Source organism: Oncorhynchus keta, unplaced genomic scaffold (genome assembly GCF_023373465.1).
Source record: "Oncorhynchus keta strain PuntledgeMale-10-30-2019 unplaced genomic scaffold, Oket_V2 Un_contig_25033_pilon_pilon, whole genome shotgun sequence".
NCBI lineage: Eukaryota > Metazoa > Chordata > Actinopteri > Salmoniformes > Salmonidae > Oncorhynchus > Oncorhynchus keta.
The window spans coordinates 82,501-95,000 of NW_026284231.1; the positions used below are offsets into that span (position 1 = coordinate 82,501).

At 46.7% G+C, this 12,500-nt stretch overlaps 1 protein-coding gene across 25 annotated transcripts in view; it reads right to left on the reverse strand.

Moving 5' to 3' along the window:
• LOC118379278 (voltage-dependent P/Q-type calcium channel subunit alpha-1A-like) overlaps positions 1–12,500 on the reverse strand; it is a 74,784-nt gene that overhangs the window by 57,044 nt on the left and 5,240 nt on the right. For all 25 annotated transcript variants that reach the window (XM_052505907.1, XM_052505897.1, XM_052505883.1 and 22 more), the window contains exons 8-12: positions 6,001–6,117; positions 5,773–5,838; positions 5,540–5,637; positions 2,429–2,579; positions 556–683 (exon numbers count right to left, since the gene is read on the reverse strand). In XM_052505907.1, coding sequence (XP_052361867.1) covers positions 556–683; positions 2,429–2,579; positions 5,540–5,637; positions 5,773–5,838; positions 6,001–6,117 — 560 coding nt within the window. The remainder of the gene's footprint in view (positions 1–555; positions 684–2,428; positions 2,580–5,539; positions 5,638–5,772; positions 5,839–6,000; positions 6,118–12,500) is intronic.

The following is a 12,500-nucleotide window of genomic DNA, read 5'->3' on the forward strand; positions in this document are numbered from 1 at the left end:
TGCCATCTGTACGTACATTAGTCAAGTGTAAATGAACAAAACATTATGTCCGTTTGATTAAACATGAATAGTCTATACACATGTACATTGGTGATAGTGTCTACAGCAGTGTGTGTGTGTGTGTGTGTCTGTGTGCGTTTATGTGTGTGTGTACCTGTGTGTATATGTGTGCGTTTATGTGTGTGTGTTTCTGTGTGCGTTTATGTGTGTGTGTGTGTGTGTACCTGTGTCTGTGTGCGTTTATGTGTGTGTGTTTGTGTGTGCGTTTATGTGTGTGTGTGTGTGTGTGTCTGTGTGCGTTTATGTGCGTGTTAAATGTGTGCGTTTATGTGTGTGTTACCTGTGTCTGTGTGCGTTTATGTGTGTGTGTTTGTGTGTGCGTTTATGTGTGTGTGTGTGTGTGTGTGTCTGTGTGCGTTTATGTGCGTGTGTGTGTGTACTTGTTTGTATCTGTGTGCGTTTATGTGTAACTGTGTGTGTGTGTCTGTGTACGTTTATGTGTGTGTGTGTGTGTATATGTGTGTACCTGTGTATATCTGTGTGTGTGTGACTCACCAGGCAGCGGGGTCATACTCGGCCCATATCCTGACGTACTCGTCCAGGTGATGAGGACCCAGAATAGATGAGTCTCTGGTCAGGTACTCAAAGTTATCCATGATGACAGCCACAAACAGATTCAGCATCTACACACCACACACACACACACACACACACACACACACACACACACACACACACACACACACACACACACACAAAAACAGATTCAGCATCTACACAGCAACAATTATTAGATACCAAAAAAAGACAATTACAAATGTTATGCAACACGGGAACATTACAAAGTCTGGGACCTGTTCACTGAGTTGCACAAATACATTCAACCAGACCCAGTTATTACAGGCTGGAACAGATTGGATTGAAAATTAAAGAAGCATTTTCAAATCAATTTCCATTGTCCTCCAAGAGTGTCTGAATATCTTCTTCTAGAACTACTGAAGCCTTGTTTTCATTGGCACTTTAAAGTTAACCAGGGTTGGGCTGGCCTTGTTGGGCTGGCCTTTCTGGGCTGGCCTTGTTGGGCTGGCCTTGTTGGGCTGGCCTTGTTGGGCTGGCCTTGCTGGGCTGGCCTTGCTGGGCTGGCCTTGTTGGGCTGGCCTTGCTGGGCTGGCCTTGCTGGGCTGGCCTTGTTGGGCTGGCCTTGTTGGGCTGGCCTTGCTGGGCTAGCTCAAATTATGTTTACACTGTCTCCAGAAATGATAAATTCTGTCATGTTGCTAGGTAGCCAATGTGTCTGCAGTCTGCAGCTAGCTTTTATAATGCTGCTAGCTAGCTAGAAGTTCTAGAAAGTCCTCTGGCTACAACTAGATAGATAACTAACTAGCTACCCAACAATTCAACAATTAAAATCAACATACTCTTGCTAGTGCCAGCCAGACTCAGAGCCATGTATGCAGCTTGCTAGCGAGCTAACCATTTAGCTATTTAAAGTCATTCCTACCTTGCTTGCAATGGCATTGGCTATTAGCTAACCAAGCAAACCAGATGACAGGTTTAATAGGATGCAGCTAGCTAGCTTTCAATACAACCTGGGAGTAAGGGTCTAGGGGTTAGAGTATAGGGGTTAGGGTCTAGGGTCTAAGGGTTAGAATCTAGGGTCTAGGGGTTAGAGTCTAGGGGTTAGGGTCTAGGGTTAAATGGTTAGAATCTAGGGTCTAGGGGTTAGAGTATAGGGGTTAGGGTCTAGGGTCTAAGGGTTAGAATCTAGGATTAGAGTCTAGGAGTAAGGGGTTCGGATCTAGGACTTAGGGTCTAGGAGTTAGGGTCTAAGAGTTAGGGTCTAAGAGTTACGGTCTAGGGTTTAAGAGTTAGGGTCTAAGAGTTAGGGTCTTGGGGCTAGGGTCTAAGAGTTGGGTCTAGGTGTTAGGGTCTACGAGTTAGGGTCTAGGTGCTAGGGTCTAGGAGATAGGGTCTAAGGGTTAGGGTATAGAAGTTAGGGTCTAAGGGCTAGGGTCTAGAAGTTAGGGTCTAAGGGCTAGGGTCTAGGAGTTAGGGTCTAAGGGCTAGGGTCTAGGAGATAGGGTCTAAGGGCTAGGGTATAGAAGTTAGGGTCTAAGGGCTAGGGCTAGTCCCCTTACCAGGAAAGAACAGAGGAAGATGAAATGCTGTATGTGAAGGTCCTAGTGGGAGGGGCTAGGGCAGGGTTTCCCAAACTGGGTCCTGGGGCCCCCCCTGGGGGCACGTTGTGGTTTCCCCCAGCACTACACTGCTTATTCAGATAACCAACTCATCATCAAGCTTTGATTATTTCAATCAGCTGTGTAGTGCTGGGACAAAAAAACAACAACCTGAATTTGAGAAATGCTGGACTAGGGTATAAGGGATAGGGGTTAGGGGCTATGGGTTAGGGTTTGATTAGTCCTCTTACCAGGAAAGAACAGAAGAAGATGAAGGAGACGAAGTATGTGTATGCGAAGGTGCTGCCACACTCTGGTTCTGTGTTCCCTGAGTCTGGGTCACACTTCTTACCCCCCAGACACGACAGCATGATGTCATGCCACGCCTCACCTGTCGCACTCCTGGTACAGGACACACACACACGAACAGACACATACACACGTATGGATGCACACACACACACACACGCACGCACGCACACACACACACACACACGCACACACACACACACACACAGACACACGAACGGACGCATGCACACACACACACACACACATACATACGGATGCACACACACACACACATACGGATGCACACACACACACATACGGATGCACACACACACATACGGATGCACACACACACACATACGGATGCACACACACACACACATACGGATGCACACACACACACACATACGGATGCACACACACACACACACATACGGATGCACACACACACACACACACATACAGATGCACACACACACACACACGGACACACACACACACACACATACGGAGGCACACACACACACATACGGATGCACACACACACACATACGGATGCACACACACACACATACGGATGCACACACACACACATACGGATGCACACACACACACACACACACATACGGATGCACACACACACACACATACGGATGCACACACACACACATACGGATGCACACACACACACACACATACGGATGCACACACACACACACACATACGGATGCACACACATGGACAAAAACAAACAAAAACACACAACACACACACACACATGAGGGAAAGAGAGAGAGGGGAAACAGACACAGGGTGAGGGAAAGAGAAACACACACACAGGGAAAGACAGACAAATACGGATGCACACACACACAGACGGATGACACACACACACACAGACGGATGCACACACACACACACAGAGGATGAGGGAAACACACACATACGGATGAGGGAAAGACAAGGAACACACACACAAGAGAGACACACACACACACACACACAGACACAGGGACAGACAGACAGGGTGAGGGAAACACACACAAAGAGATGCACACACAGGGAAACAGACACAGACGGATGGAAACACACAGAGACGGATGCACACAACACAAGGAGGATGCACACAGAGGGTGACAGGGAAAGAGAGGATGCAGAGGGGGAGGGAAAGAGAGAGAAACGGATGCACACAGGGTGAGAGGAACACACAAAGAGAGAGAGGGTGAAAGAGAAAGAAGAGACACATGACGGATGACACAGAAAGGGAAAGACACAGGGGATGACAGAAAGACAGAGAGGGTGAGGGAAAGGAAAGAGCAGAGAAACAGATGGAAAAAAGAAACAAAAAGAGGGAGAGAAAATATAAAAAGAGAAAGAGAGAGGGTGAGGGAAAAGAGAGGGTGAGGGAAAGAAGAGAGAGAGGGTGAGGGAAAGAGAAAGAGAGAGAGAAAGAGAGAGGGTGAGGGAAAGAGAGATAAAGAGAGAGAGGGGAGGGAAAGAGAGGAAAGAGAGAGAGGGTGAGGGAAAGAAGAGAGAGAGAGGGTGAGGGAAAGAGAAGAGAGAGAGAATAAAGAGAGAGAGGGGAGGGAAAGAGGGAAAGAGAGAGAGAGAGAGAGAGAGGGGAAAGAAAGAGAGAAAGAGAGAGAGGGGGGAGGGAAAGAGAGAGAAAAGAGAGAGAGGGTGAGGGGGAAAGAGAGAGAAGGGAAAGAGAGATAAATAGAGAGAGGGGGAGGGAAAGAGAAAGAGAGAGAGAGGGTGAGGGAAAGAGAGATAAAAGAGAGAGAGGGTGAGGGAAGAGAGAGGGAAAGAGAAAGAGAGAGAGGGTGAGGGAGGGAAGAGAGAAGGAAAAGAGAAGAGAGGGTGAGGGAAAGAGGTGAGGGAAAGAGAGAGAGAGAGAGGGTGAGGGAAAGAGAGAGAAAGAGAGAGAGAGGGTGAGGGAAAGGAAAGAGAGAGAGGGTGAGGGAAAGAGAGAGAGAGGGTGAGGGAAAGAGAAGGAAAGAGAGAGAGGGTGAGGGAAAGAGAGATAAATAGAGAGAGGGGGAGGGAAAGAGAGAGAAAGAGAGAGAGAGGGTGAGGGAAAGAGAAAGAGAGAGAGGGTGAGGGAAAGAGAAGGAAAGAGAGAGATGGTGAGAGAAAGAGAAAGAAAGAGAGGGTGAGGGAAAGAGAAACAGAGAGAGGGTGAGGGAAAGAGAAAGAGAGAGAGGGCGAGGGAAAGAGAGAGAGAGGGTGAGGGAAAGAGAAGGAAAGAGAGAGGGGAAAGAGAAAGAGAGAGAGAGGGAAAGAGGGAAAGAGAGAGAGGGTGAGGGAAAGAGAGGAAAGAGAGAGGGTGAGGGAAAGAGAAAGAGAGAGAGGGTGAGGGAAAGAGAGAGAGAGGGTGAGGGAAAGAGAAAGAGAGAGAGGGTGAGGGAAAGAGAAAGAGAGAGGGTGAGGGAAAGAGAAAGAGAGAGAGGGTGAGGGAAAGAGAGAGAGAGGGTGAGAGTGAGGGAAAGAGAAGGAAAGAGAGAGAGGGTGAGGGAAAGAGAGAGGGTGAGGGAGAGAGGGTGAGGGAAAGAGAGAAAGGGTGAGGGAAAGAGAAAGAGAGAGAGGGCGAGGGAAAGAGAAAGAGAGAGAGGGTGAGGGAAAGAGAAAGAGAGAGAGGGAGGGGGAGGAGAGAGAGAGAGAGAGGGGAGGGAAAGAGAGAGAGAGGGTGAGGGAAAGAGAAAGAGAGAGAGGGCGAGGGAAAGAGAGAGGGTGAGGGAGAGAGGGTGAGGGAGAGAGAGGGTGAGGAAAGAGAAAGAGAGAGGGTGAGAAAGAGAAAGAGAGAGGGGAGGGGAGAGAGGGGGAGAGAGAGAGAGGAGAAGGGGCGAGGGAAAGAGAGAGGGTGAGGGAGAGAGGGTGAGGGAAAGAGAGAGAGAGGGTGAGGGAGAGAGGGTGAGGGAAAGGGTGAGGGAAAGAGAGAGGGAGAGAGGGTGAGGGAAAGAGAGAGGGTGAGGGAGAGAGGGTGAGGGAAAGAGAGAGAGAGCATGGATATTGAGGAAAGGAGAGAAGGAGCATATGAAAGCAGAGAGAGAGAGAGAGAGTAGATAACCCACCTGAATAGTAACATGAGTGCCATGATGAAAGTCCTGAAGTTGTTGTTTTCGTTGATGGCACTGCCTTCGTCCTCGCCCAGTGCCAGATTACCAAACAACTATACACACACACAGAGGTCAAGGAAGTGATCATTTAGGGATGAATTCTGACTATTGACATCCATCATTGGCATCAATAGAAATCCTTTTCTGAATAAATGCTTTATTACAGAGGCTATGTCAGCAGTACTCACCTGCATCCCAATGATGGCGTAGATAAAGAACAGCATGCCGATGAGGAGGCACACATAGGGCAGCGCCTACCGGTGGACACACAGGGAAGTACATTTTCAGTGTTAAGACTACAAACAGATTAACTGCCCATACCAGGCTGGACATAGGAAAGGAAAAGCTGTGTGTGTTTGTTCATATGTGTGTGTGTGTGTATGTGTGTGTGTGTGTGTGTGTTTATGTGTGTGTACCTTAAATGACTGGACGAAAGTCCAGAGCAGGATGCGTATAGTCTCTCCTTGTCTCAGTAGCTTGACGAGACGAGCCGCTCGAAACAGTCGAAGGAAACTCAGGTTGATGAAGTTATTCTACAGCAGCGATGTATGGGTGTGTGGTGTGGTGTGGTGTGGTGTGGTGTGGTGTGGTGTGGTGTGGTGTGGTGTGGTGTGGTGTGGTGTGGTGTGGTGTGTGTGTGTGTGTGTGTGTGTGTGTGTGGGCGTGTGTGATCAGAAGAAGAGAGAGAGGGAAAGAGACAATTAGTTTTACTGAACTATTATCGCCCCCAAATCAAACCAAAACAAAGAGAGAGGAGAACAAAAAGGAGAGAGAGGAGGTTAAATAGAGAGAGAGGAGGTTAAATAGGAGAGAGAGGATAAATAGGAGAGAGAGGAGGTTAAATAGGAGAGAGAGAGGAGAACAAAAAGGAGAGAGAGAGGAGGTTAAATGTGAGAGAGAGTGAGGTTAAATAGTGAGAGAGGAGGTTAAATAGAGAGAGAGAGGAGGTTAAATAGAGAGAGGAGGTTAAATAGAGAGAGAAGGAGGTTAAATAGAGAGAGAGGAGGTTAAATAGGAGAGAGAGAGGAGGTTAAATAGAGAGAGAGGAGGTTAAATAGAGAGAGAGAGGAGGTTAAATAGGAGAGAGAGAGGAGGTTAAATAGGAGAGAGAGAGGAGGTTAAATAGGAGAGAGAGAGGAGGTTAAATAGAGAGAGAGGAGGTTAAATAGGAGAGAGAGAGGAGGTTAAATAGGAGAGAGAGAGGGAAGGTTAAAAAGAGAGAGGAGGTTAAATAGAGAGAGAGGAGGTTAAATAGGAGAGAGAGAGAGAGAACAAAAAGGAGAGAGAGAGGAGGTTAAATAGGAGAGAGAGAGGAGGTTAAATAGGAGAGAGGAGGTTAAATAGGAGAGAGAGAGGAGGTTAAATAGGAGAGAGAGAGGAGGTTAAATAGGAGAGAGAGAGGAGGTTAAATAGAGAGAGAGAGGAGGTTAAATAGAGAGAGAGGAGGTTAAATAGGAGAGAGAGAGGAGGTTAAATAGGAGAGAGAGAGGAGGTTAAAGAGGAGAGAGGAGGTTAAATAGGAGAGAGAGGAAATAGGAGAGAGAGGAGGTTAAATAGGAGAGAGAGAGAGGAGAACAAAAAGGAGAGAGAGAGGAGGTTAAATAGGAGAGAGAGGAGGTTAAATAGGAGAGAGAGGAGGTTAAATAGGAGAGAGAGGAGGTTAAATAGGAGAGAGAGGAGGTTAAATAGAGAGAGAGGAGGTTAAATAGGAGAGAGAGAGGAGGTTAAATAGGAGAGAGAGAGGAGGTTAAATAGGAGAGAGAGGAGGTTAAATAGAGAGAGAGGAGGTTAAATAGGAGAGAGAGGAGGTTAAATAGAGAGAGAGAGGAGGTTAAATAGGAGAGAGAGGAGGTTAAATAGGAGAGAGAGAGGAGGTTAAATAGGAGAGAGAGGAGGTTAAATAGGAGAGAGAGGAGGTTAAATAGGAGAGAGGAGGTTAAATAGGAGAGAGAGGAGGTTAAATAGGAGAGAGAGGAGGTTAAATAGGAGAGAGAGGAGGTTAAATAGGAGAGAGAGGAGGTTAAATAGGAGAGAGAGGAGAACAAAAAGGAGAGAGAGAGGAGGTTAAATAGGAGAGAGAGAGGAGGTTAAATAGGAGAGAGGAGGTTAAATAGGAGAGAGAGAGGAGGTTAAATAGGAGAGAGAGGAGGTTAAATAGGAGAGAGAGAGGAGGTTAAATAGAGAGAGAGAGGAGGTTAAATAGGAGAGAGAGGAGGTTAAATAGGAGAGAGAGGAGGTTAAATAGGAGAGAGAGAGGAGGTTAAATAGGAGAGAGAGAGGAGGTTAAATAGAGAGAGAGAGGAGGTTAAATAGGAGAGAGGAGGTTAAATAGAGAGAGAGGAGGTTAAATAGGAGAGAGAGGAGGTTAAATAGGAGAGAGAGGAGGTTAAATAGGAGAGAGAGAGGAGGTTAAATAGGAGAGAGAGAGGAGGTTAAATAGGAGAGAGAGGAGGTTAAATAGGAGAGAGAGGAGGTTAAATAGGAGAGAGAGAGAGGTTAAATAGGAGAGAGAGGAGGTTAAATAGGAGAGAGGAGGTTAAATAGGAGAGAGAGGAGGTTAAATAGAGAGAGAGAGGAGGTTAAATAGGAGAGAGAGGAGGTTAAATAGGAGAGAGAGGAGGTTAAATAGGAGAGAGGAGGTTAAATAGGAGAGAGAGAGGAGGTTAAATAGGAGAGAGGAGGTTAAATAGGAGAGAGAGGAGGTTAAATAGGAGAGAGAGAGAGGAGGTTAAATAGGAGAGAGAGAGGAGGTTAAATAGGAGAGAGAGGAGGTTAAATAGGAGAGAGGAGGTTAAATAGAGAGAGAGAGGAGGTTAAATAGGAGAGAGAGGAGGTTAAATAGGAGAGAGAGAGGAGGTTAAATAGGAGAGAGAGAGGAGGTTAAATAGGAGAGAGAGGAGGTTAAATAGGAGAGAGGAGGTTAAATAGGAGAGAGAGGAGGTTAAATAGGAGAGAGAGAGGTTAAATAGGAGAGAGAGAGGTTAAATAGGAGAGAGAGAGGAGGTTAAATAGGAGAGAGGAGGTTAAATAGGAGAGAGAGAGGAGGTTAAATAGGAGAGAGAGGAGGTTAAATAGGAGAGAGAGAGGAGGTTAAATAGGAGAGAGAGGAGGTTAAATAGGAGAGAGAGGAGGTTAAATAGGAGAGAGGAGGTTAAATAGGAGAGAGGAGGTTAAATAGGAGAGAGGAGGTTAAATAGGAGAGAGAGAGGAGGTTAAATAGGAGAGAGAGAGGAGGTTAAATAGGAGAGAGAGGAGGTTAAATAGGAGAGAGAGAGGAGGTTAAATAGGAGAGAGAGGAGGTTAAATAGGAGAGAGAGGAGGTTAAATAGAGAGAGAGGAGGAGAGAGAGAGGAGGTTAAATAGGAGAGAGGAGGTTAAATAGAGAGAGAGGAGGTTAAATAGGAGAGAGAGAGGAGGTTAAATAGGAGAGAGAGGAGGTTAAATAGGAGAGAGAGAGGAGGTTAAATAGGAGAGAGAGAGGAGGTTAAATAGGAGAGAGAGAGGAGGTTAAATAGGAGAGAGAGGAGGTTAAATAGGAGAGAGAGAGAGGAGGTTAAATAGGAGAGAGAGAGGAGGTTAAATAGGAGAGAGAGAGGAGGTTAAATAGGAGAGAGAGGAGGTTAAATAGGAGAGAGAGGAGGTTAAATAGGAGAGAGGAGGTTAAATAGGAGAGAGAGGAGGTTAAATAGGAGAGAGAGAGGAGGTTAAATAGAGAGAGAGAGGAGGTTAAATAGGAGAGAGAGAGGAGGTTAAATAGGAGAGAGAGGAGGTTAAATAGGAGAGAGAGAGGAGGTTAAATAGGAGAGAGAGGAGGTTAAATAGAGAGAGAGAGGAGGTTAAATAGGAGAGAGAGGAGGTTAAATAGGAGAGAGAGAGGAGGTTAAATAGGAGAGAGAGGAGGTTAAATAGGAGAGAGAGAGGAGGTTAAATAGAGAGAGGAGGTTAAATAGGAGAGAGACAGGAGGTTAAATAGGAGAGAGAGAGAAGGTTAAATAGGAGAGAGGAGGTTAAATAGGAGAGAGGAGGTTAAATAGGAGAGAGAGGAGATTAAATAGGAGAGAGGAGGTTAAATAGAGAGAGAGGAGGTTAAATAGAGAGAGAGGATGTTAAATAGGAGAGAGGAGGTTAAATAGGAGAGAGGAGGTCAAAACATTAAATTATTCAAATGATACCAAAATCCAACCATAACACAACAGACCTGACTAGAAGCCAAAGAAACACACAACGCAAAACAAAAAGTATGGAACGAAAAGAGAGAAAGAGAAAAGGAGAAAATCATAATTAAAAATAAATCAAAAACGTCATCATCCAATCCGGTAAGAGTAGAACGTTGTATATTTATTTTCTATAAAAACCAAATGCACTGATCTTAGGGGGGCAAGCAGGCCACAAGGTATGGAGGTACTGGCATCCAACAGACAGGACGCACACACACACACACTGCACTCCTCAACCGCACACACACACAGGAAGCTGGCACGCCTCGCCACTAAGTGATTGGCTGAGATTGGTCATGAGGTGTTCAGCATTCTGAACTGTCTACTCTACTGTCTACCCTAACCTCAGAATCTCTTGTGCGACGAGGTGCACTACTGTTGTGTGGCACAGGTTGGTCGTGCAAAGCAGTAGTGGGAGGAAGACGAGGAGGAAGACAAGAAAGAGGAAGCTAGCATGCAGACAGATCCAGCTTCAATGCAGGCAATGGCATGGCAACACTATTGCAACTACATTCTGTTTAGCAGGGGGCTGAAGAGCAGGGCGTCAGTGTAAGATGCTACAGCTGCATGCAGACCAGTGTTAGAGTATCCCTCTATCTGGTCAAGCAGAACAGAAGCCTTGGCTAGCATTCACACGTCCTTCTGGCAGCACTACGGTCAATGTGTGAGTGTCCGTGTGTGTGAGTGACAAATCTATGCAGAACATAACAGTAACCAATTCATGTACATTTGTGTCCATGATTGTGTGTGTGTGTGCGTCGTTGTGTGATTCTATTTGTATGTGTGTGTCGACACAGTGTTCCAAAACGGTTCCTTCCTTCAGCAGAAGAACACTTTTAGGTTCTAGATAGCACTTTTTCTCTCAGAGTGTAGGTGTGATTCTATGTGTATGTGTGTGTATGTATCCTTTATCCATGAACTGACCAATAGTGTGCCAGAAGGAGCGGATCTTTCAAACGCTGCCGAGAGGAAGCCCACTGGAGTCATCAGGCACACACACGATTCAACTGCCAATCAGAAGTGCATGCACTTGGGTCAGAGGTCAGGGGTTAAAAGCAGCTAAACCCAGAAGGTTGGGGGTGAAGGGTCAGGGAAGTCAGGAGGAGGGCGGGGCCACACATTGGCCAACGGGGATGCGTGTAGGTCTGAGAGATAAATTACAAACCAACCTCCTACATGTGGCAGGTAGATGTAGAAGGATGGATGGAAGGAAGGAGGGAGCAGGATGGATACAGTGAGTGTCAGCGAGAGGAGTCGGTGGTGGTTTGGTGATGATTTGGTGTTTTTTTGAGGGGCACGGCAACAGCACACCATCACACAACAGCACACCACACAGTCGGCGTCATGGATTGCATGGGACAACATGGGAGGGGATTCATAGTGCATTTCGATTGGATGGATTTATCATAAGTAGGAAGTAGTAGTGGGGGCGGAGGACGCCAACAAAGCAGAGAGGTTGGTTTTTAAAGAAAGCATGTAAAAAGATAGAACAGGAAAAGGAATCATTATGAAGGTAGTTACAACATAGTTACAACATAGGTATAACATAGTTACAACCATAGAAATGTAGTCTTTCTATAGTTACAACAAGGCCACAGAACCTTTGGAAGCACATTCATGCTCAAAAACACTTTTTTTTTTTTTTTTTTTTGGCATGAATGTGCTTCCATCCAAAACATCAGTCAACAACAACACAATTTGAGTGGTTTTGTTTCAGGCTATCCTCGTGGTGACATTAGGTACAGATCTACAGATGGAATCCGCAGTAGGAGGAAACAGCGCCACCGTCTGCCCCACGGCCGTTGTTATTGATGTCGTTGTGTTGGACGAAGCAAGGTGGAGAGAACTGGGGAAGCGACACGCATCGAGGTCAAACAGTTTGCCCCACGGCCGTTGTTATTGATGTCGTTGTGTTGGAACGAAGCAAGGTGCAGAGAACTGGGGAAGCGACACGCATCGAGGTCAAACAGTTTGCCCCACGGCCGTTGTTATTGATGTCGTTGTGTTGGAACGAAGCAAGGTGGAGAGAACTGGGGAAGCGACACGCATCGAGGTCAAACAGTTTGCCCCACGGCCGTTGTTATTGATGTCGTTGTGTTGGAACGAAGCAAGGTGGAGAGAACTGGGGAAGCGACACGCATCGAGGTCAAACAGTTTGCCCCACGGCCGTTGTTATTGATGTCGTTGTGTTGGAACGAAGCAAGGTGGAGAGAACTGGGGAAGCGACACGCATCGAGGTCAAACAGTTTGCCCCACGGCCGTTGTTATTGATGTCGTTGTGTTGGAACGAAGCAAGGTGGAGAGAACTGGGGAAGCGACACGCATCGAGGTCAAACAGTTTGCCCCACGGCCGTTGTTATTGATGTCGTTGTGTTGGAACGAAGCAAGGTGGAGAGAACTGGGGAAGCGACACGCATTGAGGTCAAACAGTTTGCCCCACGGCCGTTGTTATTGATGTCGTTGTGTTGGAACGAAGCAAGGTGGAGAGAACTGGGGAAGCGACACGCATCGAGGTCAAACAGTTTGCCCCACGGCCGTTGTTATTGATGTCGTTGTGTTGAACGAAGCAAGGTGGAGAGAACTGGGGAAGCGACACGCATCGAGGTCAAACAGTTTGCCCCACGGCCGTTGTTATTGATGTCGTTGTGTTGGAACGAAGCAAGGTGGAGAGAACTGGGGAAGCGACACGCATCGAGGTC